Source organism: Puma concolor, chromosome C1 (genome assembly GCF_028749965.1).
Source record: "Puma concolor isolate L17-30 chromosome C1, mPumCon1.1.hap2, whole genome shotgun sequence".
Classification (NCBI taxonomy): Eukaryota; Metazoa; Chordata; class Mammalia; order Carnivora; family Felidae; genus Puma; species Puma concolor.
Window position 1 is genome coordinate 92,413,200 of NC_141674.1, and position 21,590 is coordinate 92,434,789.

A 21,590-nucleotide genomic window follows, 5' to 3' on the forward strand; every position below is an offset into this window, starting at 1 on the left:
TGCCAGAGGTGGCCTCAAATCTCTCCTTCATCAACATTCATTCCCTAGGTGAATTCATCCAGTACCACTGACCTTATAAGCCATTGTGTAATGATAATGGCCCCATCTATTTGTCAACCTCTCCCCTTAATGCCAGCCTCATGTATCTAACTCCCTCCTCAACACAGCCCCTTGGAAGCTAATAGACATTGCAAATGTAGAATGTCCCAACAGACTCGTGATTCCCAGACCTGTCCTCCTCAGCTCAGTAACCATCTTTACTACTCACACAACAACTATTCATGCTATAAGCCTAGCGTTCTTGATTGCTCCCTTTCCCATATATCCTTCACCTAATTTATCATCTAATCTGCTCAGCTCTACTTTCAAAATGTATTCAGAATCTGACCATTCCCTACCAGCTCTACAAATACTGCCATGTTCTGTCAATCTGATTATTGCAATATCCTTCTAACTTTTCTCCCAAAAAGTCAGAATACGCTGTGAAGAAACTTACATTAGATCATGTCACTTCTACTCACACACTCTAGCTTTGAGCGAGGTGTTCTCTGTGCCCCCCAACACGATGCGGTAGCTCACCAGCTCTTTGCTCTCCCTGCTTCTCTTCACTCACGCTGCTTCAGACACCTGGACTACTGCTACTCCTTGAAACACACTGAACACTGTCTCATCTGAGGGCCTTTCTCCCAGGAACCGTCATCTCTGGGATGTTGGCATGGCTTGCTCCCTCAATTTCCTCAGCTGTCTGTTAAAATGTGATCTTACTAAAGAGGCCTTCCATCACTGCTTTACATAAAATAATACCAGCCCACCCACATCACTCTCTGTCCTCTTTCCCTGACTGGTTTTTCTTCAGAGAATTTATCACCGCCTGGCCCACTTACTTGCTTAAATTATAAACCCTCCTATGAGACAGAAAGTGTCATGAGAACAAGAGTTTTGTTGTGTCTATTGCTATATACTCAGTGCCTAGCACAGTGCCATTCAGATACTAAGAAATCAGTAACTAGTTGTGGAATAAGTAAGTCTGCTTGTTTTACTGAAAATTAGAAAGCATACAGAAGACACACTGAGTCTCATATATTAACTATAAAATGCACTATTTGGACATCAAAAATAATACCTGATAACTTACTTTTTCTATTGACTCCAACGTTTCTGTGTATTTTTCTTCTGTCTGCTTAATTTCTGCTAGGCAGCAACTTCGTATGTCATTTTCTGGACATTTCTGCAATTAGAGTTATCAAAAAAATAATTTAATCAAACACATGTATTAAATAATCTCTCTGGTAGTACATAGAAAGAACTCAAAACTACTGATTTTCTTAAGCTTTCCATTTTAATAAAACACAACCAAAAGATCTATTTATGGCATTTAAGAAGTATCTGTTCTTAAAATTTTGAACAATGTAAATGAAAAAGGTTTAAATAATTAAAAATAAACTTCTGAGGATACACCCTCTTTATACTGAAAAAAATCTCTTTCATTATGAATGTTATTCATTCTGGAAACATCACCCATGGTGTCATCTAGTGTTCTTAACGTACAGCGTACTTTACAAGTGCTGTAGAAATACTTGCAAAATATCAAAAGGACATTTGATAAATAAAAATCTTAAAATACTTTTTGTGAAGAATTAACATTCTCGTGTTTGGCTCTTCCACTAGGTGTTAAGACTGGAGGTAGCAGAGCATAATATTAAGATGGAAGGTGTGGGCCTCAGGTAGAACTGGGCTCAAGTACCAGTTTTTCTGTAATTCGCTGGTTCTTGTGAATAAGTTACCTATTTTCTCCATGTCTCAGTCTTCTCCTCCACAAAACAGTGAGAACTACAGTTCCAACCCCAAGGAGCTGTAAATGAGCTATCCTGGTAGAGCACCTATAGCACCCTGAGAAGTACACAAGAAGGGACCCATGCATTTAAATTATCACTGCTGTGAACCCTGCCCCATGGAAACAACCCAGCACTGTCAGCTGAATGAAGACTGTCCTTGGGAGACACACTCAAGACTTTGCTGGTACCCCGAGCAGATGATAATTATATTAGGAGATACAGATGATACCCTGTCACCTAAAAATAGTCAAAATACTGCCACAGGCAGCCTGTCAGCTCACACAGTGGGTTAAAGCTCATTCACTACCAAATACAGGCCAGGTAACTTGTTTCCATCCCACAGAAGCTACTCTCCCTATCTGGGGCACTGGACAACCCACCAGCCTTTTATTAAAGCCAAGACTACAGGGGCGCCTGGGTGGCGCAGTCGGTTAAGCGTCCGACTTCAGCCAGGTCACGATCTCGCGGTCCGTGAGTTTGAGCCCCGCGTCGGGCTCTGGGCTGATGGCTCAGAGCCTGGAGCCTGTTTCCCATTCTGTGTCTCCCTCTCTCTCTGCCCCTCCCCTGTTCATGCTCTGTCTCTCTCTGTCCCAAAAATAAATAAACGTTGAAAAAAAAAATTAAAAAAATAAAATAAAATAAAATAAAATAAAATAAAATAAATAAATAAATAAAGCCAAGACTACAAAGAGAGCTGAGGAAATTCATCACAGCACTAAAAAATCCCATACTACCACCTAGCTGATGAGGAAAGGGTTTTGTATAAAAAAAAGATTAATAATGGGGTGCCTTGGTGGCTCAGTCAGTTAAGCGTCCGACTTCGGCTCAGGTCATGATCTCGTGGTTCGTGGGTTTGAGCCCCACATCAGGCTCTGTGCTAACAGCTCAGAGCCTGGAACCTGCTTTGGACTCTGTGTCTCCCTCTCCCTCTGCTCCTCCCCTGTTCATGCTCTGTCTCTCTCTCTCTCAAAAATAAATAAACATTAAAAAAATTTTTTTAAAGATTAATAAAAGCCTACACGACTGACCATTTTTTTTGTTTCAAATTATAGGTGAGAAAATAATTCAGAGTAATTCTTTCTGAATGTTTTAGATATTTTTGTGGTAGATTAACCTCTGTGCGTGCATACTGACTATGACAATATCTGAAACTAAATTTATAAAACAGTAAAAATACTAGGAAACCTATAATGAAACAAAAGTAAAAAATACCTCTTATCAACCCCCGAACAAATATGAAGAAATATTCTTTAACATATATTTTATGCTACATCAAATTTAAAGAAGATTACACTGCTTTGTAAGAGAAGATTTCCTTTCATGATAAGAAGAATCCTTTCACAATTCCCTGAAAATTCCCTCTGGTTGTTGTGAACTATAAAATGCTAGGTGTATGTGTCTCCAAATGCAGTAAATCATGATTGTGTAGTTAAAAGCTAGCAAAGGTAAAAAGAAAACAAAAGCCTGTTCTAGCAGAAGTTACACAAATATTTATATTAATTAGTCTTACAAGGAATCACTTTCCTAATAAAATACTCAAAGTAACTTTAACAAGAAGGCAAGTGAGATCCTACGGCTTGATGTGCTTCCTCTGCCTTCATTAAGTCCTCATAGACTTCTCCACCTTCGTCTTCCCCATAAACACAGTCGTAGAGACCTTCTTCATCTTCCACATGGGTTTCACTACAACAAAGGGTAGGATACTCAGGTCATTTTCTCTTATGCAGTAAATGCAACAGCTACATAGAGCCTAGGAGAAAACCCAGAGAGGAAATAAAACATAATTCATGGGAAGAGTCAAAAGGCTTTACATTATGGCTCTTTCCCTCCTAATGAGAACAATGCCAAACAACAGAATCCACCCAGGATGGCAGTGACAGCTAACATTCACTGGGTATTTACCATGTACAAGCACATAAATGATCACTCTGCACACACGACTTCATGTAGCTGGCCCAAGCCCAGTATTCACTACCTGTGCTATCAGGCATTACTATTTGATCCCTTATAGAGATAAGGAAGCTGAGAGAACTGAGGGTTATTTAACTTGCCCGTGGAAACACAGCTTGTCCATGGCAGATCCAGATTTAAAACTTAGTCTTACATTCTAAATGTTTTCATTACTCTATCATATGGCCCACATTTTTCCTATTTCAAGGCCTGAGGTTGATCATATATATTAAGGGGTACAACATGGGGAACACAGGGGGTGCTGGGGACAATCTCATAGTTTATAAATAGTCTTTTAAAAGCATCAGTTTCAGAACGCCTAGGTGGTTCAGTCGGTTAAGCAACTAACTCTTGATTTCGGCTCAGGTCACAATCTGACGGTACTTGAGATCAAGCCCCGTGTTGGGCTCTGCACTGTCAGCGCAGAGCCTGCTTGGGATTCTCTCTCTCTACCCCTCTCCCACTTGTTCTCTTCCCCCTTCCAAAATAAGTAAACTTAAAAAAAAAAATAAGAAGAAAAGCATCAGTTTCTGCAGGGTTATTATTGCCAGTATCTAATGCAGTGGTTTTCCAACCACGCTCCATCCGGTCTACTCAGAGAGTATGTACAGGTCCCTGAGTCATCCAGATCCTACCATTATCTGTTTTATTTGCCTGTTTTCTATGTAAAAAAAAAAATGGTTCCAAGGCCACAAGGCATTTGAAATCAGCTGATCTCCTGATAGTTGAAAAACATCCCAATTTTTAAAGCTTCCGTGGCACTTACACAGTAACTGACTGATGTATCTTTCCTAAATCCTTCATATGATATTGTAAACCCATTCACTCAAAGTAGAAATAGCTGGTTGCACCTATCACATGTTTTATTACTACTCCAGTTTTTCCTTTCAGTTCAAGACTTCTATATATAGCTTCTATTCACTAATAATCCCAAAGAATTGAGATTAATACATTTAGACATGTTAGAAAGAAGCATTAACCTTTCTCTGAAAAAAAAAAAAATCAACTCCTTCAATACTGCCAGCCCTTAGCACCTATCTTGGGCCTGTGCAGATAGAACAGTATAAAATTTATATGTACAAAAATAAGAACACTGTAACTGTAAATGTCACTCTACAACTTGGGAGCATTTTTCAAAATAGGTTCAATCACAAGGTTGTCTATGTTGTCATGAAGGATTATTTGGAAGCATTTGATAGGAATGAACTGTTTCAAACATTCAGAAGAAAGAAAGGCGCCTTAAGGGAGACTTATCTGGTAGTAACAAATATGTCAGAGAAGTCTGCTCTCAGAAAAATTTGTTCTAGAGTTAGCGGTCTACCCAACCATTCACTCCACAGACATTTTCTAAGAACCTACTGAGGTCCAGACTCTTCAGTGCTAAGAATATAGATCAAGAAGATCTGAGGACTCTCCCATAGTCTAGTGTAGGTAACAGCATGTGAACACATAATTCTAGAAGTACAACAGAGCAGATGAATGCAGAATGTAGGAGTAAAAAGGGACAAAGTAGGACAAAAAGGGAAAGACTAACTCTGACTAAAGAAGTTCAGGAAGGCTTCACAACAGATATTACATCTGAACTGGATCTTGAATGTATTTATTTATTTAATAGGTATTTGCTAAATAAATACTACCATGTTCCAGGAGATATGGTTGTACACTAGGCAGACACAGTTTCTGCCCTCAGAGGTGACACATACTCAGTGAGGAGAAGGACATTCCAGAAAAGGACACCAACATGTACAAAGGCAAAAGCTATGAAGAGCCTGACAACATCATGAGTGGCATCTCATTCAGGTAAGTGAATGTGACCCCCAAAGGGACGACTAAAACCAACCTGAGAAAGGCAGTACACCCTGTAACCTCAACCTTACCTGGGCATTTGGGATACAAGAGGAGGTACAAGAGGAAGCTCTATACAGCAGTAGAGTGGAGGGAGCAAGAAGATAATAAGCCCCGAAATGAAACCCTGTGGGTAAGAGATAGCGAGAGCCATAACTAGAGTGAGTAAAGGCATATGCGGAGAGAGAGAAAGAGACTGCATCAGGTGCAGTCAACCAGACTTGGCGACCATTCAGAATTAGAGAGAGGGGGGAAAGGAGTGGAGGATGCCACTTAGCTTCCTACTTTGTAAAATTGGGCAGATGGCAAGTCACAGATAACAGGGGAGAGTTCAACCGGTCTGAACACTTTCTATAATGCAAAGGATAGGAAGGTTTGAGGAATCTATGAGAGAGCTAGGAAATGAAAGAAGAGGCTCTGCATCAAAGAGGACCTGTTCAACAAGAAGATAGGCTGTGAAATCCATTTCTCTGTTACTCCTAATCCCAGCTCTGCTGCCTTTGACCACCTCCCGCCCCCCCCCCAAAAAAAACACCTCATCTTGCTTAAGTGTTGCTTTTGACTTTTTCCAGTGAGGGTAGAGGCACATACTGTATGAATACACACAAATTTTTCTTTAATAATTGTAGGAGATAGGACACCTAAAGCACAAGCAACAAGATCTAAAAATAAACAAGCGGGACTGCATCAAACTGGAAAGCTTCTGCACAGCAAAAGAAACCATCAACAAAGTGAAAAGACAACCTATGCAGTAGGACAAAAATATTTACAAACCATCTATCTGATAAGCAACCCATACAACTCAAGAACAACAACAAAATAACCCAATTAAAAAATAGGCAAAGGATAGGACTAGACATTTCTCCAAAGAAGATATATGAAGGGCCAACAGGTACATGAAAAGATGCTCAACATCACTAGACATTAAGAAAATGCAACTTAAAACCACAACATGATACCATCTCATGCCTGTTAGAATGGCCATCACCAAAAGACAAGAGATAAATGCTGGCATGGATATGCAGAAAAGAAACCCTCATGCCCTGTTGGTGGGACTGTAAATTGGTGCAGTCACTGTGGAAAACGGTATGGAAGTTCTTCAAAAAATTAAAAATAGAAATACAATATGATCCAGCAATTCCACTTCTGGGATATATCCAAAGGAAACAAAAACACTAGCTCATAATGGTATCTGCACCTTCATGTGCAGCATTATTTAGAATAACTAAGATATGGGAACAACCTAAGTGTCCACTGATTGATGAATGGATTAGGAAGTTGTGGTGTGTGTGTGTGTGTGTGTACATATATATACACACACACACATATATGTATATGTATATACATAATTTGTATATATATGTATATGTACATATATCATCCACATATATATACATATACACACATATATAAGTATATATATAAATCTGTATATATATGTGTATATATATATATGTATACACACACATATATACATACACACACTGTAATATTCAGCATAAAAAATGAGGAAATTCTACCATTTAAAGTAACATGGATGGACCATGAGGGAATTATGCTGAGTGAAATAAGTAAGACAGAGAAAGCCAAACACTGTGTGATCTCACTCCTGTGTGGAATCCAAAACAAAAACAAAAGCAAACCAAAAAAACAAAACCTGTCATAGAAAAAAGAGATCAGACTTGGTGGGGATCAGAAGTGGAAGCGGGAGTGAGGGATCATTGGAGGAAAGTGATTAAAAGGTATAAAGTTCCAGCAATAAGGTAAATAAGTACTAGGGATGGAATGTTCGACATGATGACTACAGCTAACACTGCTGCATGGTATACAGAAAAGTTGTTAGGAGAGTAAACCTTAAGAGTTCTCATCACAAGGACAATTTTTTTTTTACCTTTTTTCTTTCAATTGTGTCTATGTAAGTTGATAGGTGTTAGCTGACCCTACTGTGGCAATCATTTCATGATATATGTAAATAAAACTATATACTGTACTCCTTAAACTTACACAAGGATGTAGTTCAATTATTTCTCAATAAAACTGGAGAACAGTTTTTAAAGAATCGTAGGAGTGACACACATGCATGTGTGTGCATGCAAATGCACCCACACACACTCTCAAGATTGGGCTAGAATGGTTTGGGGTTTTTTTACATTCAATCCCATACTAAGGGAGCTTTTCCTGCTAACAGTCTGGTCAATAATTCCTGACCTGTATAAAATGAAGCTGGGGGGAGTGGGAAAGGACACCTGTGATTCTTCCAGTGGTCAACAATTCTACAATAATCTATGTTACTTCTCCCATGTCCAGGCCATTTATATATGGGCAAGAGTGACACCCTGATCATCAAGGTAGAAAAAGCAAAGACACTGTGCTGCCTAGCCACCTCACACCTCCATTCCAACCTGTGTCTGTTTCTCTCCACGTGAGAAGAGAATGATTCCCACTGCAGTGGAGAGTAGGATTCCCACTGCAGTGTTTGTTCCAGGGGCTTCCCTTGGGGTGACTCACCCCCAAAAGTCAGAGTTAAGGATATGATCCATAGAGATCTTAACAAAGCTAAGACTGAAAATCAAGGTGTCATAGCAAACTCAAAAGCAAGCACCTGCAGGAATAACCATATTTAGACCTTCTACCACCAGATGGAAAGTTGAAGCAGGCTGCATCTCACAGAACATGAGCTGCTATCTTAGAGCAGCTGGGTCAGGAGCCCAGGTTTCTCCAAACTTAGCTAGGGATGCACCCTCACAGGGTTTATCCTGACATCCACACAAAAAGATGGGAAAAAGCTAGGAAAATTAGTAGCTGTAAGCAACAATTGGCAGGGCTCAAAAAAGAACATCATAATAGCTCTAGAAATAATATAATCTTCCTAACATTTCAGAGGATTTGGTTATAATACCAGTAACCTTACAGTCACTTTATGAAGACTGTAGCCAATTCAATGAGCTGATCAGCATCAATCTTGCTCAAGATCCGTGAGTTCTTAGAGGTGTTAACAAGAGATAAGAAACTATCCTTAATTCACATTTAAAATATAAGACTTCAAGGCCCATGCAAGTGAAACCTATTCTGGGAAGAGCATCTCAGCAGCCATCCCAGAGTCTCCTGTCAGCACTGTCCTCTGCTCTTCTACAGGAAGTTCCCAGATGGGCAATTCAAGGTGCTTCCTGGGGTCACTGCCATGAGGAAGAGCCTCAGCTCTGGAGTAAGAAGTGTTTGGGTTCAAATCCAAATACTAAAATTTACTAGCTATGACCTTCAACAAGTTTCTTAGCTTTCACAATTCAGTTTTCTCCTTCATAAATTGGGATACTAGGAACAACCTCATTGTGTGTATATACCACAAAATAATGCATGTAACATGGTTATGAGCTCTCAATAAGCTCTTACTTATACAACTAAACAGCTCGGGCCTGAAGCATAATGCTGAAACAGTAGATGCTTAATGCAATTCTGCTTAGTCATTCAGAACACAAATATTTATCGAGGACCTACTATTCACCAGATGCTATGTAAAGTTCTAGGACGACAGCCAAGAACAAGGTTAAGTCCCTGATCTCACCAAGTTGACCTTCGAACGAGGACGTGGACAACAAATGAAGCAAACAAAGATGGTCTCAGGCAGTAGTGATTGCCTTAAAACCATATAGCTAGGTAAAGGGCCCACAGCAATTTCAGATGCAGTCGTCAGGAAGGCCTCTCTCTGGAGAGACATCCGAGCAAAAATGGGAAAGGTGACGGGTCAGCCATAAGGGCAGAAGGAGCAAGTGCAAAGGTCCTACAGCAAGAACAAGGTTGGAGTGCTAGTGTATTAGGATGGATGAATGGATGAATTTCCACAGAATCTGAATCCCTCCTGGAGCATAATATATTTCTTATTATAATTCTTTGCAAACAAGCCTGGTCTTTGTCATTAGTTCCTTGAGGGGTGGGGATCATGTCTTATATTTATTTGTAATCTGCACAAGTCACTCAATCAGCAGAAGATAATCAGGTGCAAAGGCCTTTGCCTTTCCTGACTATTAAATAATAAAACCCAAAAGGATTCTCTGTGCAGAACAAACACCATCTAATGAAACTCCCTAAATAACTCCAGCCCACACTAATCTCGCCCTTCCTTGAACAGACAAAGCACGCACTATCTGCCCTACAATTCTAGTAGATCCTGTTTCTTTGTCCTTGTTCCTTAATTGTCCACCCCAGTTTTACCCACCACCTCTAGTACGCCTTTGAGAAACTTCCAAATTCGACTTCATTGCAGTCTGTTTTCTTTACTTGTCTTAAGGACTGGCACAGTGTCGGGCACGCCATAGGAACTACAAAGTACGTTCTCTCGTGAAGCTTTCCATCACTAGTTTGAGGTGAATTCTTACACGTCTTAATCATTAAGCCACTTTTCCACTTCTTAAAGCTATTTTAACATCCATCGTTAAAATCCACCAAGAATGCAAAAACTGGCAGTGGTTTAATTTTGCTGAAGATGCCCAACATACTCTATTAAATCAGGAAGGCCTTTGTAAATGTCTTCATCATTAACACTTTCTTCTGTTGGGAAGGGCCTAGGAGAGAGGGAGAAGGGAGAAAAGGGTGAAATTATCAACAGCTAGGCTAGGCATTTACTTCTCACTAAATGCATGAGCTCAGCTGCCACCAAAGTGGTCAGGTCAGTCACCATGTGTAACACAACATCCTGGGGGTCTCCCAAAGTGCCTGTCCCGTGGCTGCCCAGGGAATCCCACAGGGAGGCTGTGACACCTGCTACCCCAAATTATCTGGAGCAATTACCAGTGGTCATCGCAGTCACGTGAGCAGCTGTGGACATGCTAAGGTGCCCATCTGATGTGCCACACACCACTTACCTGCAGGCTCACCACAATGCGGCCACTGCAGCTCCCCAGTTCAGAGAACAGGCAGCCACCCAAGCGCCCCTGTGTTCAGCACCATCTCTTTTCACCTATGGAATCTGATCTGACTGACAGATAGTTTGGTAACAGTCATCTTCACGTGACTCAGCTCACCAAATATAGAGAAAAATTATTAGAAGACCAACATATCATGCCCTCAATATATGATTGATTCTTGCAGACTTCTCTACTTGGACAAGATATTTATGTTGTGTATTTTATTTTCATTTATTGGACAAAGGAGGAAACCCAGACCTTAGGAAGAGTAGGATGTTTTCTTTGTCCCCTATTAAAAGAAAAGCACTTTCATTTATCCCCTAATTCCTAGCCATTGACTTTTTTTTGCCTACTGTACTATGAGCTTTTTCATAACACCCACATAATGCCTGAGTGCATGTCTAACACAGGCATAATTATACTATCATGCCAAAAGTTTTACTTTCTTTACATGCAGCCAGCATGTCACATTTCACAAAAATAAGAGGATCCAACAAAATAATAAATGAGCACTAAGTGATAACTATATTTAATATACTGAAAAGCAGATTTTCACACTGCCTTATGGATTAATTGAATACTTAAGACATTTAAAGAAGCTACATTTTTCAAGTAAATTAAAATGTGAGAAATGCTAAAGTTTCAAAATACTTTTTTTTTAAATAAATTCCGGCACATTTGATTATGCTCTTATATGAAGTTCACTGCAGAAAATTTGAAAATATAGATAAGAATAATTAAGAAGGAAAGAAAAACCTTCTAATATATATGCTTTCAGAATCAAATATGCATAAATACATCAAAATAGAATCAGGCTATTGATTTCAAAATCTGTTTACATAATGACATAAAATAAATATTAAGATGGAAAGATGAATCATGTAGAGCAAATTGCAAGGCGTTGAACATGTACCCAGCCTAGAGATTACTTCTGTAGGAAGCTGCCAAAGTCACAGCCCATTTCCAAAAAAGGGTACGCAGGGTATCCTCCCTGAGGTCATTAGGCTTTGTATCCAGGGAAGGGGCTGCCTAGTTACTGCTGATCAGTCCTGTAAAATGTGCTTATATCCTCTTCTTAAAACCTGAATGTGAGTTGGACACAGAAAAATAGAAGCAACAGAGGGAGAGAGACAGCATCAGAGAGCCCCATAAAGGCTGGAGACTAAGGTATGGACCTCTGAGAAAACAAGGTAAAAAATGAGATCCATTCCATTTCTATGTGGCCTAGCTGTGTAGCTACTGAAACTTTCTATCATTAATGTTACTAAAAATACGATTTTCTGACTGATATAACTTGAGAATGTAGTAAACAGAAAAAGTCCAACATGATATACACATCTACATTTATTTCCATGCTTACTGACTGCATAATACTCCATTGCACAGAGATGGCACAATTATTTTAACCTATTTCCAACTTTTTCACTTAGTACCAATCCTCAACACATATCCTTGTACACATATTATTTTATATTTGTCTGATTTGCTTTTTGAATTCCTGAAATTTGTGAGTCATGGTTATGGACTATAGGAAATAAATGTACTACAACATCTTTTAAGTATGTATTTACTTGAGCATTTGTGTTTGTTTTGATGAATCGTATGTAATGAAATGAAATGTTGGAGGAAATTAAGAAAACAAAGAACCCTACCAGTAACAGTCAGTAGTGAATTGACAATGATGTTTAGCCAATGTATCTTATTCAACTCTATAAATAAGTTCTTACTTGCTCAATTGATTTCAAATGTGTAGTAGGCACTGAAATACCAGGCACTGTGTGTGCATGAATGAGATATGGTCCCTGTATGCAAAGTCCTTTACAAATAGTAACCATTCAGTAAATAATCATTACATTCATTGAGCAAATGAACACTTGAATCAAGCTTACCTGATTCCTGTGGCCAACGCTATAGGTGTGCGAGAAAGTCGTGACAGTGTTTCTATAACCTGAGAAAAAAGGAAAGCGTTAATTAGACATGTACTTCGGGAAAGATAAGAATTTTTTTCAAAGATAATCTTACAATCTAAGATTAACAATGGCAGCAGAAATGTAAATTTGCAGATACCAACAAGTACAGAATGGGAAGAGCGGTTTCTGAAAATTATAAACTCCTGGGTTATAATCTGGTCCCTTCTTTAACTGTTACTCTAAGCAGATTGTTAAGCATCTGGTTTACAGTTTCCTTATCATTAAAGCAAGAAGTTAGATAAGGTAATAGTAAAGGTCTTCTATCTCCACTTCTACAGAATCTGAAAGATCTTGTAAAGTTGTTCTGTCCAAGTACAGTAGCCACTGGCCACACGGACAAGCTATTTAAATGTTTCTTAGTTGTGCTAGCCACATTTCAAGTGCCCAGTAGCCAAATCTGGCTAGTGGCTACTGTATTGCAATACACAGTCATCAAACATTTGCATCATCACAGAGAGTTCTACTGGAAAGCACTGCTATACAGCCAAGTGGTTTAGAGTGCGGGCTCTTGAGCTAGTTCAAACGAGTTCAAATCCTGGCTTTACATTTCATTAGCCAAAAACCTCCAGCAAACTGCCTAACTACCCTGGGCTTCAGTTTTATCATCTGGATACTGCCTATAATCATAGTTAGGTAATTAATAATCATTAGGTTACTGTAAGAATTAAGAAGATAATACATGAAAACTGTTTAAATGATAGCTATTCTTTATAATTGCTAACTTTAAGAAAATTATTCTGAGTATTTTCAGAAAGAGTTTCCTAACCCCTTGACTATCTATCTATCTATCTATCTATCTATCTATCTATCTATCTTAATGATTACTTATGAAGACCTTGGTACCTACGCCTAAATGTGCCCTGCTATAGTTTTAGAACCTAGCGATTTTACCCTTCCTTGCCACTTTTACACCTAAGATTATCTCGCTCAAAGAGTTAGTGATGAACCCAAAGAGCTAAAATGTATTTTTCTCATGAAACCTATTTCTATGATAACAGATATAATTTGTGCTAACTCTCAAAACTAAACAAAATTTAAAGAGGTTCTTCTGTAAGTCCTATTCAAAATGAGGGGTGCGGAAGGCAAAAATCTCTCTCTGAGCTGAGTTCATCTTCTAATTCCTCAGTTCAAATACCAAGACCTACTAGCAATGTCTCAGTACGCCACAGAAGTCTCTTAAAGAGTATCAGCCACACATGTACCTATCTCTTGCCTACTTCAGGAAGAAGTACACTGCTGAAGTTATAAACAGATAGCTCTGGAGCAAGAGAATCTGGTTGAGCCCTGGCTCACAGATTTTAGCTAAGCTCACCTTTCCTAAGCTCTATAAAATGTGGGTTAGGACAACTAACAACCAGCCTCCCCATGGAGTTACTGAAAAGATTAAGTGAGATAATGCCCATCAAATGATTAACCCAGTAAAGGTGAACTTTTATTATATAAAATTATCATTATAGACAAGTAAAGTTTAATTGAAAGACTATGCTATTTCTTCCTGGTTTAACTTTTTTGAACATCTGATATGAAAGCAAGACACAATCAGGTATCAATTAATTCCCCATAATAAAGATAAAGGAATCTTCAGTGAATCTGTAAATTCAGAAGATCATGAATGAACAAATAAGTTTATCAAAATAAGCTAACTCAAAAATAACCATTTGCTAAAATTCCAAAATTATGCATTACTGAGAAATATCTAGCTTTTGGAAGATTCTGGAATAATCTAAGTAGTAGACACATGAATTAATAGTACTGTCAAATTTTAGCATCAACCTTATCCTGATGCACACCGTTTTAAACCTGTGGTGTGAAATCTGCTATCTGAAATTCTATTTTACGCTATGGTCCCAGCATTGCCATTACTCAGAAGAAAAACAGCAATAGCATTAGTATTAGGTATTTCACGTGATATATTTCACCACTGCTATTTTACATTATAATAGAAATATATTTTATTCTTTGAGATATTTTCTAAAATAACTATAATGTATCTAAAGGTAAGAATAGGGGCGCCTGGGTGGCGCAGTCGGTTAAGCGTCCGACTTCAGCCAGGTCACGATCTCGCGGTCCGTGAGTTCGAGCCCCGCGTCAGGCTCTGGGCTGATGGCTCAGAGCCTGGAGCCTGTTTCCGATGCTGTGTCTCCCTCTCTCTCTGCCCCTCCCCCGTTCATGCTCTGTTTCTCTCTGTCCCAAAAATAAATAAAAAACGTTGAAAAAAAAATTTTAAAATAAAGGTAAGAATGTATTTTGTGTTCCTTTTCCCACCATTGGTACTATTCACAACCATCTAAGACCGTTGAGTTTTGTGTACAATTGTCCACCAGGGGGAGCCAAAAGACAGTCTATCACTTTAGTCCTGTATTACATGTTTATAAAGTACAAACATTTCTGAAAATCACCAAGATGAAATCAACTCCTATTATTTACTTAAAAATATTACTTATTACCATTCAGTAATAGAAAAATAAAGATACAAATTCAGTGGACAGGAAAGATGGAAGAATAATACATAGCATGTCTTAAAGTAAATCTCTCAGGACCATCTCTCAGTTTTGTGTCTATCTGATCGTACATCAAGTCCATCCATTAATTCTAAGTTTAGCCAAAGCAAATAAGTCTGTTTAGTCAATGCAGTGTTTTTAGAACAGTGTGTATTCTATAAAGGTGGAGCATATCCGGATTTGGAATAGACAAGTATAAAAATTAATGCCAGATTCTCCTGACATTAGAAACATTCATTCAAGAATATTTACAAAAGAAAATATCCCCAAGGGCAGCAAGACTATTTTCCCTGAAATTTATTGATTTATAAATTGTTACCTCAACATAATATGAAATTACAGACATGAACTCACAAAGGGGTAACTAGTCAGAACATTTGCAAGCTAATAGGACAACCACCAACTACTAAATCCATGTTATTCCTTGTTTGTTAAGAAGAGCAGCATTTTTAAGGAAAGTAAAATATTTCCAGATAATATAAGTAACAGTTACTGTGGGAGGAAGGTGGAAGAGGTATGAAGGGCTTCTATATGCTTGCTTTAGAAGGTGGGATTAGATCCCAAAATCTATGAGAGATCATTTATAAAGTTTAAAAAGGAAGATACCCAGGTCAAAACTGCATTTTTAGAAGATCATTCAGCACAGTGAAGGATAAACAGGGGTAGAAGGACATGGGATACAGACAAGGGGTCATGAGACCTGGGGGGGGGGGGGTTTCAATCATCTAGTTAAGAAATGAGAAGTCTACACCAGCAGCAGTTGAGATAGAGAAGAGGTGGAAATGTGAGATTTAAGAAGAGTGGCTGATGTATTGTGGAGGCAAAGTGAAGAACTCAGGACAACCTGGATAAACCTTTAAAGTATAGAGGTGGCCAACTCCAAAGCCATCTACTGGGATGCTCCTGAGCAGGACACTTATTCTGTGTCTCTCCTCATGCTGACCATGAACATCCTGAATTCAGATAGGCCATTCCCTCTACCACAGTCTTCTCTGACATCTCCCACTCCAGTCTGGGTCCTTCGTGTTCCCGTAGGACACAACTCTGCCCTCTACCTATCACCTTTGCTGTTTAAAACATCTGAAAAGGACTCATGTTTATTTTGTCAAACTGAAATAACACAGTAACACACAGAAGTTGTCCCCCCACTCCCACCATACACACCTCTGCTTAAAGGGCACCAAAGCTAAAAATCTGGTGTGACTCCTGCACTATTCTGTTCCCTTTTCTTCATGATTATTATTTTAGGTAATATGTTTCTATTATACAGACTTTTCTACAACCTGAGTTTGTCATTTAATAATATATCCCAGACAGCTGTGTCAACACATACAGATCTACCTCATTCACCTTAATGCTGTACAACATTACAGCATACGAGTGTAACAATGATTTGACCATTCTGCTGCCAATGAGCTTTCTCAACATTTGCCTATTAGAACAATGGTGGCATTACCATCCTTGCCAATTATCTTTTCAATTGTGTGCAGGTATTTCTAGAGGAAAGATTCTTAGACAAGATGAGGTTGTCAAAAATATAACCATTGCTCTTCAAAAACTTTTTATGCATTTATACACCGCTGAAGCGTATATTAAGATAACAAGGCACTCTAATGACCTATTTACTGTCTCTCCATTCAACAATGAACAACACCTCAAGGTAAGGGAACTCAAACTGCTTCTTCACTGTTCCACTCTTACCACCTAGCTCACAGCCAGGGTCATAACAACCACTTAACACAAAAATATTTGTTGCTCAAACAAATGAATGACTAATACTTACCTTGCAAAATTGTTGCGAGGATTGGGGATGATATGTGTAAAAATATGTAAAGAGCTTAGCCTGGCACAAGCAGGGAATGAATGAATAATTGAAGGAGCCCATTATGAAAATTAAATATTAAATATGAAAAAGAATTGCCTCTCTCCTCAAGTCTAGAGGCAGTATATACAGTGGCAACCCCTTCCCATCAAATTTCTCCCCTTAATGGTGATTTTAATTTAGTTTGAGCTCTTTACTTTTACCATCCCCATTAGTAAGTTTAAAAGCCATAAAAGTTTTCAATAAGAACTGTAAACTAATAAAGCTACCAATTTTAACTATTCTCTTCATGAGACCTTCAAGAAAATTCTTACTTTCTGCTTATCCAGCATATTCATGCTGTTGATAATGTAGTTTGTAATTAAAAGAAGTCATCCATGCAAAAGCAGTATGTTACAGTTACTTCTAAGTTCCAGAGTTAAGGAAGCCATGGCCATAGACAATAACCACAGACAGCCATAGGAACCAACACACACATCTGCCAAAAAGTGCTAGTTAATTATGGATTTATCTACTTGAGTTCTCTACCTTGAAGTTTTACCTCTTAAACCTCTCCTTGGGGTGCCTGGGTGGTTCAGTCGGTGAAGCATCCAACTCTTAATTTCAGCTCAGGTCATGATCTCATGGTTGAAGCCCCACATTGGGCTCTGAGCTGACAGCACAGAGCCTGCTTGGGATCCAATCTCTCTGCCCCTCCCCTGCTCATGCTCTCTCTCTCAAAATAAATAAACTTAAATATATATATATATATATATATATATATATATATATATAATAAAACATATATATTATAATATATAAATATAATATATTTATATCATATGTATACATATAATTATATATGTGTATATATATATATATACACACATATATATACACATATATACATATATATACATACACACATACTTCTCCCTGATCTAATGGAAAGGCTATTATCAAAATTCAGAAGCAGAGAGCTGAACTCAGCAGAAGTTCCCAGGGAAGTGACACTTCAGTGAGGTGGGCTCTACAAGACAATCTGGTGGCTGTAGACTTGAACCCCAAGTGCAAGACAAGCTTAGTCATTCAAGAAAGCTCTGTAGCACTGCAGCACCAGAGCATCAAGTTATCATCCAGCAGCTGAAGCTATAGGCAGGAACGCCACATCATGGTTCTTCCAGGCTGAGAGTAAATGCCCCATGTGGTCATGGAGGAAAAGCTCAGAGGACATAACTCAGAACTTGGCTGGGAGTGCTGGACTGAATAATTCAGACAGAAACACAGGCTTATAGACTTGATCAGGTGCAACCCGGAGACCTGGTATTACCCAGACACGCCAGACACCAGACTCTCAAAGAAGCCTAATTCTAAACCCAACCAGATGGTGACTATCAGACTAATATATTTTACCTTAAGCCTCCTAGGAAATCAACAGACCTCATTATCTTAATTTTCTTTGCAATTCTAATTTCACACAGTAAATTGCCCCATTAAGATACACTGCAGCTTAGTGTCATAGTTCTAGCAGCACATTTTACATCTTCCCTAAAACACCTGGTTGTTGCTTTGAATACTGTAGGATGCTGCTAGAAAATGTGTGGACCACCTCCCCTACAGGCAAAGCAAAGCGGAACAGCAAGATGAACTGAACAATATTTCTGTATCAAGAAGATTGTGCACCATTAGAAATGAAATTGAAGTGGACAAAAGAGTATCTATATAGGTTAAATGCATCCAAATTATGTATTGTTTGTGCAGGCCTTGGTAATGATCATAAAAGTAAGAATTAGTCTATACTTACTGTTTTGAAACCTCAAAAGTAAAGCCCTACAGAAAAAAAAGAACCTCCTTTTAGGAGGTTAGGGGCCTCCTGGCCTGGTTAGGAGCACAAACTTAAGACTCAGATGTTCTAATGGAGATTAAAGAGTACACTAATCATGATGAGCACTGAATAATGCATAGGATTGTTGAATCACTATTTGTACACCTGAAACTAATGTGACACTGTATGTTAACTATCCTAGAATTAAAATTAAAAACTTAATTAAAAAATCTGCCTGGCAGATAATTGAACTCTCCAAATGTTGCTTAAAAAAAAAAAAAAAAAAAAAAAAGACCCAGATGTTCTGAGTTCAAGTCTCACCTCTGTCTCTCACTAGCTGGGTGGCCATGGGAGTTAAGCATATGCTCTGTGCCTTAGCTCCTTTACCTCTCTCAGTCTCTGTCTATAAAAAGCATATAAGAGGATGTCCCATACTTCTGCTATTTCCTAATGCCACTGTGGTCACCGTCATCATTAGTAAAATAACACGTGGTCTTTGCAAAGCACTTCAGAAAATACAATGTGAGATATCTATCTCAAGTTAACACAGGATGTAACACGAAGCTTTCCAATGGCGTGCATACATCTAAAAGGTTATACCTCTGTTCAAGTACATGATGGCCAGTGTCTAATACTTGCCAACAGTCACTAAGTTTATCTAACTATAGCATTCATTAGGTTCAAAAAAAAAAAAAAAGATTGTAGATGGTAAATTTTTTTCGTTATTTATTCATTTTCTTCTCTCATGTAATTAATTTTCCATGCAAATATTCAGAAAACAAAAACTCCTGTCATGCAAAAGTAACTTTAAGAGCCCAAAAACAATCACACTTGACCTTGCCAAAGCAAATGTTAAAAAGAATGTCCCATGCCTAGTCAACTCATGAAGATAACACATAATAAGAACTATAATCACATACAGTTCACATAGAATTTAAAAAGCTCTAAGAAGTGACAGTACAAAGGGATGGGTTTAGAGAAGCTTTAGCATACATCTCCCCATAATCTCCATGCCTCATTGCCTCAAATAAATACAAAAATCTATGTAAGTAGGCTGTCATTTAATAGCAATTTCAAGACCAGTCCTTTGGTTAAACCTCACCCCCACAGGGCCACATCTCCCAAACTCCATCCAATACAGAAATTTTAAAGCTACCACATTTTATTCAATGGTTCTTAATTATTTTAAGTCATAGCTCCCTTTGAAGTACAATGAAAGTCCTTGGTTTTTTCCTCGGGGGTTGGAGTGGACCTGTATGTATGTATATGTATGTGTATGTACGTGTGTGTGTCTGTATATATATACAGACACACACACCTACATAAGTATACACAACTCTGCATTTCATCTCAAGAAATCCAGGAATCTCTTGAAGACCATTCATGGATTTCCTAGACTCTTGTTCAACCTCCTTTGACTATAAGGAAACCAAGGTCCAGCAAAATTAACTAGCTCGTTCAGGGTCAAAGAGCCAATAGCAAAATTGGTGTCATAACCCAGGTCCCCTCTCTTCTGTCCAGACTATTTCTCTTTCTACTTTACCACGCTGTATATAAATCCCCTGAATTTATTCAGTGAACATTTACTGAACATTCACTATAGGCTAGATATACCTGATACACTCCACATGTTGAAGGTAACAAAATAGAGATTATATACTTCCCCCTTTCAAAAAACCCACCATTCATTAGGAGGGAAAGAGCATATAGGTAGTAAGCAAAAACACAGACCTGGTATTACAAAGAATACCTGCAGCCCAGGGGAGAGAGCAAGGCCAGATGTCCCCCTCGGCCTGAAGGCTAGAGCAAGGATGGCTCAAAGGGCTTTTTAGAAAAGGTGACCTTGGAATACATCTTGAAAGGCAATCGGGAATTTCCCCGACTCTTTGTCTGCAAGTTAATAGAGAATTACCACCCTCTGAACCACCCACTCCATGAGAACACTTGCCTACTCAGAGCAGATTCACAGGTACCTTACTGTCTGAGAAGCTTTTTGTAGTTGCCATTTCCTGAATAATATTTTTCTTACAGTGGGTATTTTGCAGGTTCCAAGAGATGACGTCATTAAGCAAAATTTTTTAAAATTTATTTTATTTTTTTAATTTACATCCAAATTAGTTAGCATATAGTGCAACAATGATTTCAGTAGATTCCTTAATGCCCCTTACCCATTTAGCCCATGCCCCCTCCCACAACCTCTCCAGCAACCCTCTGATTGTTCTCCATATTTAAGAGTCTCTTATGTTTTTGCTCCCTGTTTTTATTTTATTAAGCAAAAGTTTTTTTTCTAAACCAAATGGACCTGCACTTGTCTCAGGATCCATTTCTATACCACCATGGTCTCGCTGTCTGTGCTTTCTGGGCCTCTGAACTCTACCTCTAAGACCCCAAAAAGAGTACCTTTCCTTCAAACCTGCTTCCCCTTCCTATGCCCAGGGAGCCTACAGTCTCACTCCTGTCCCGACACTGGGAAATCTTTCAGACTTGTACTTGTCCTTCACACTGTACACCTAAATCCTATCACTTCATCCTTTTGCATCTCTCTCAGATCCAACTATTTCTTTCTTCCACGTCTCTGGCTTATCCCAAGCTCTAATTCTTACTTCGTTTACTGGAACGGCCTTCCAATGTGTCTGCAAGCCTTCAGTTTCACTCCCCTCAAACTCGTGTTCTACTCTGCTATCATACAGGCTGTGTGACACTTCAGAAGTGTCCATGTCATACACCACCACCAACTCCGTGTCTACCTTGAAATTCTTAAATGTTACCCCTCACGAAGAGATGAAGTCACCAGCACTGAGGAGTCTTCAGTAGATCTGATACACTCCCTATGCCCTTCCAGGCTCACCCTACTCTCCCCATACCTTCCATGTCTAGCCCTGCCCAACCACCTGGCTTGCTGTGCTCCAGAGATTCTAGAACCTTTCATAGAAACCCTACCAGAGCATAAAATTCATGTTAC

General features: G+C 38.8%; 1 protein-coding gene across 2 annotated transcripts in view; it reads right to left on the reverse strand.

Annotated features, from left to right (window-relative positions):
• The window catches only part of VAV3 (vav guanine nucleotide exchange factor 3), a 355,073-nt gene that overhangs the window by 181,677 nt on the left and 151,806 nt on the right, over positions 1 to 21,590 (reverse strand). For both annotated transcript variants that reach the window (XM_086717722.1, XM_086717723.1), the window contains exons 3-6: positions 12,421 to 12,479; positions 10,124 to 10,189; positions 3,410 to 3,518; positions 1,136 to 1,228 (exon numbers count right to left, since the gene is read on the reverse strand). In XM_086717722.1, the coding sequence (XP_086573848.1) occupies positions 1,136 to 1,228; positions 3,410 to 3,518; positions 10,124 to 10,189; positions 12,421 to 12,479 (327 nt within the window). The remainder of the gene's footprint in view (positions 1 to 1,135; positions 1,229 to 3,409; positions 3,519 to 10,123; positions 10,190 to 12,420; positions 12,480 to 21,590) is intronic.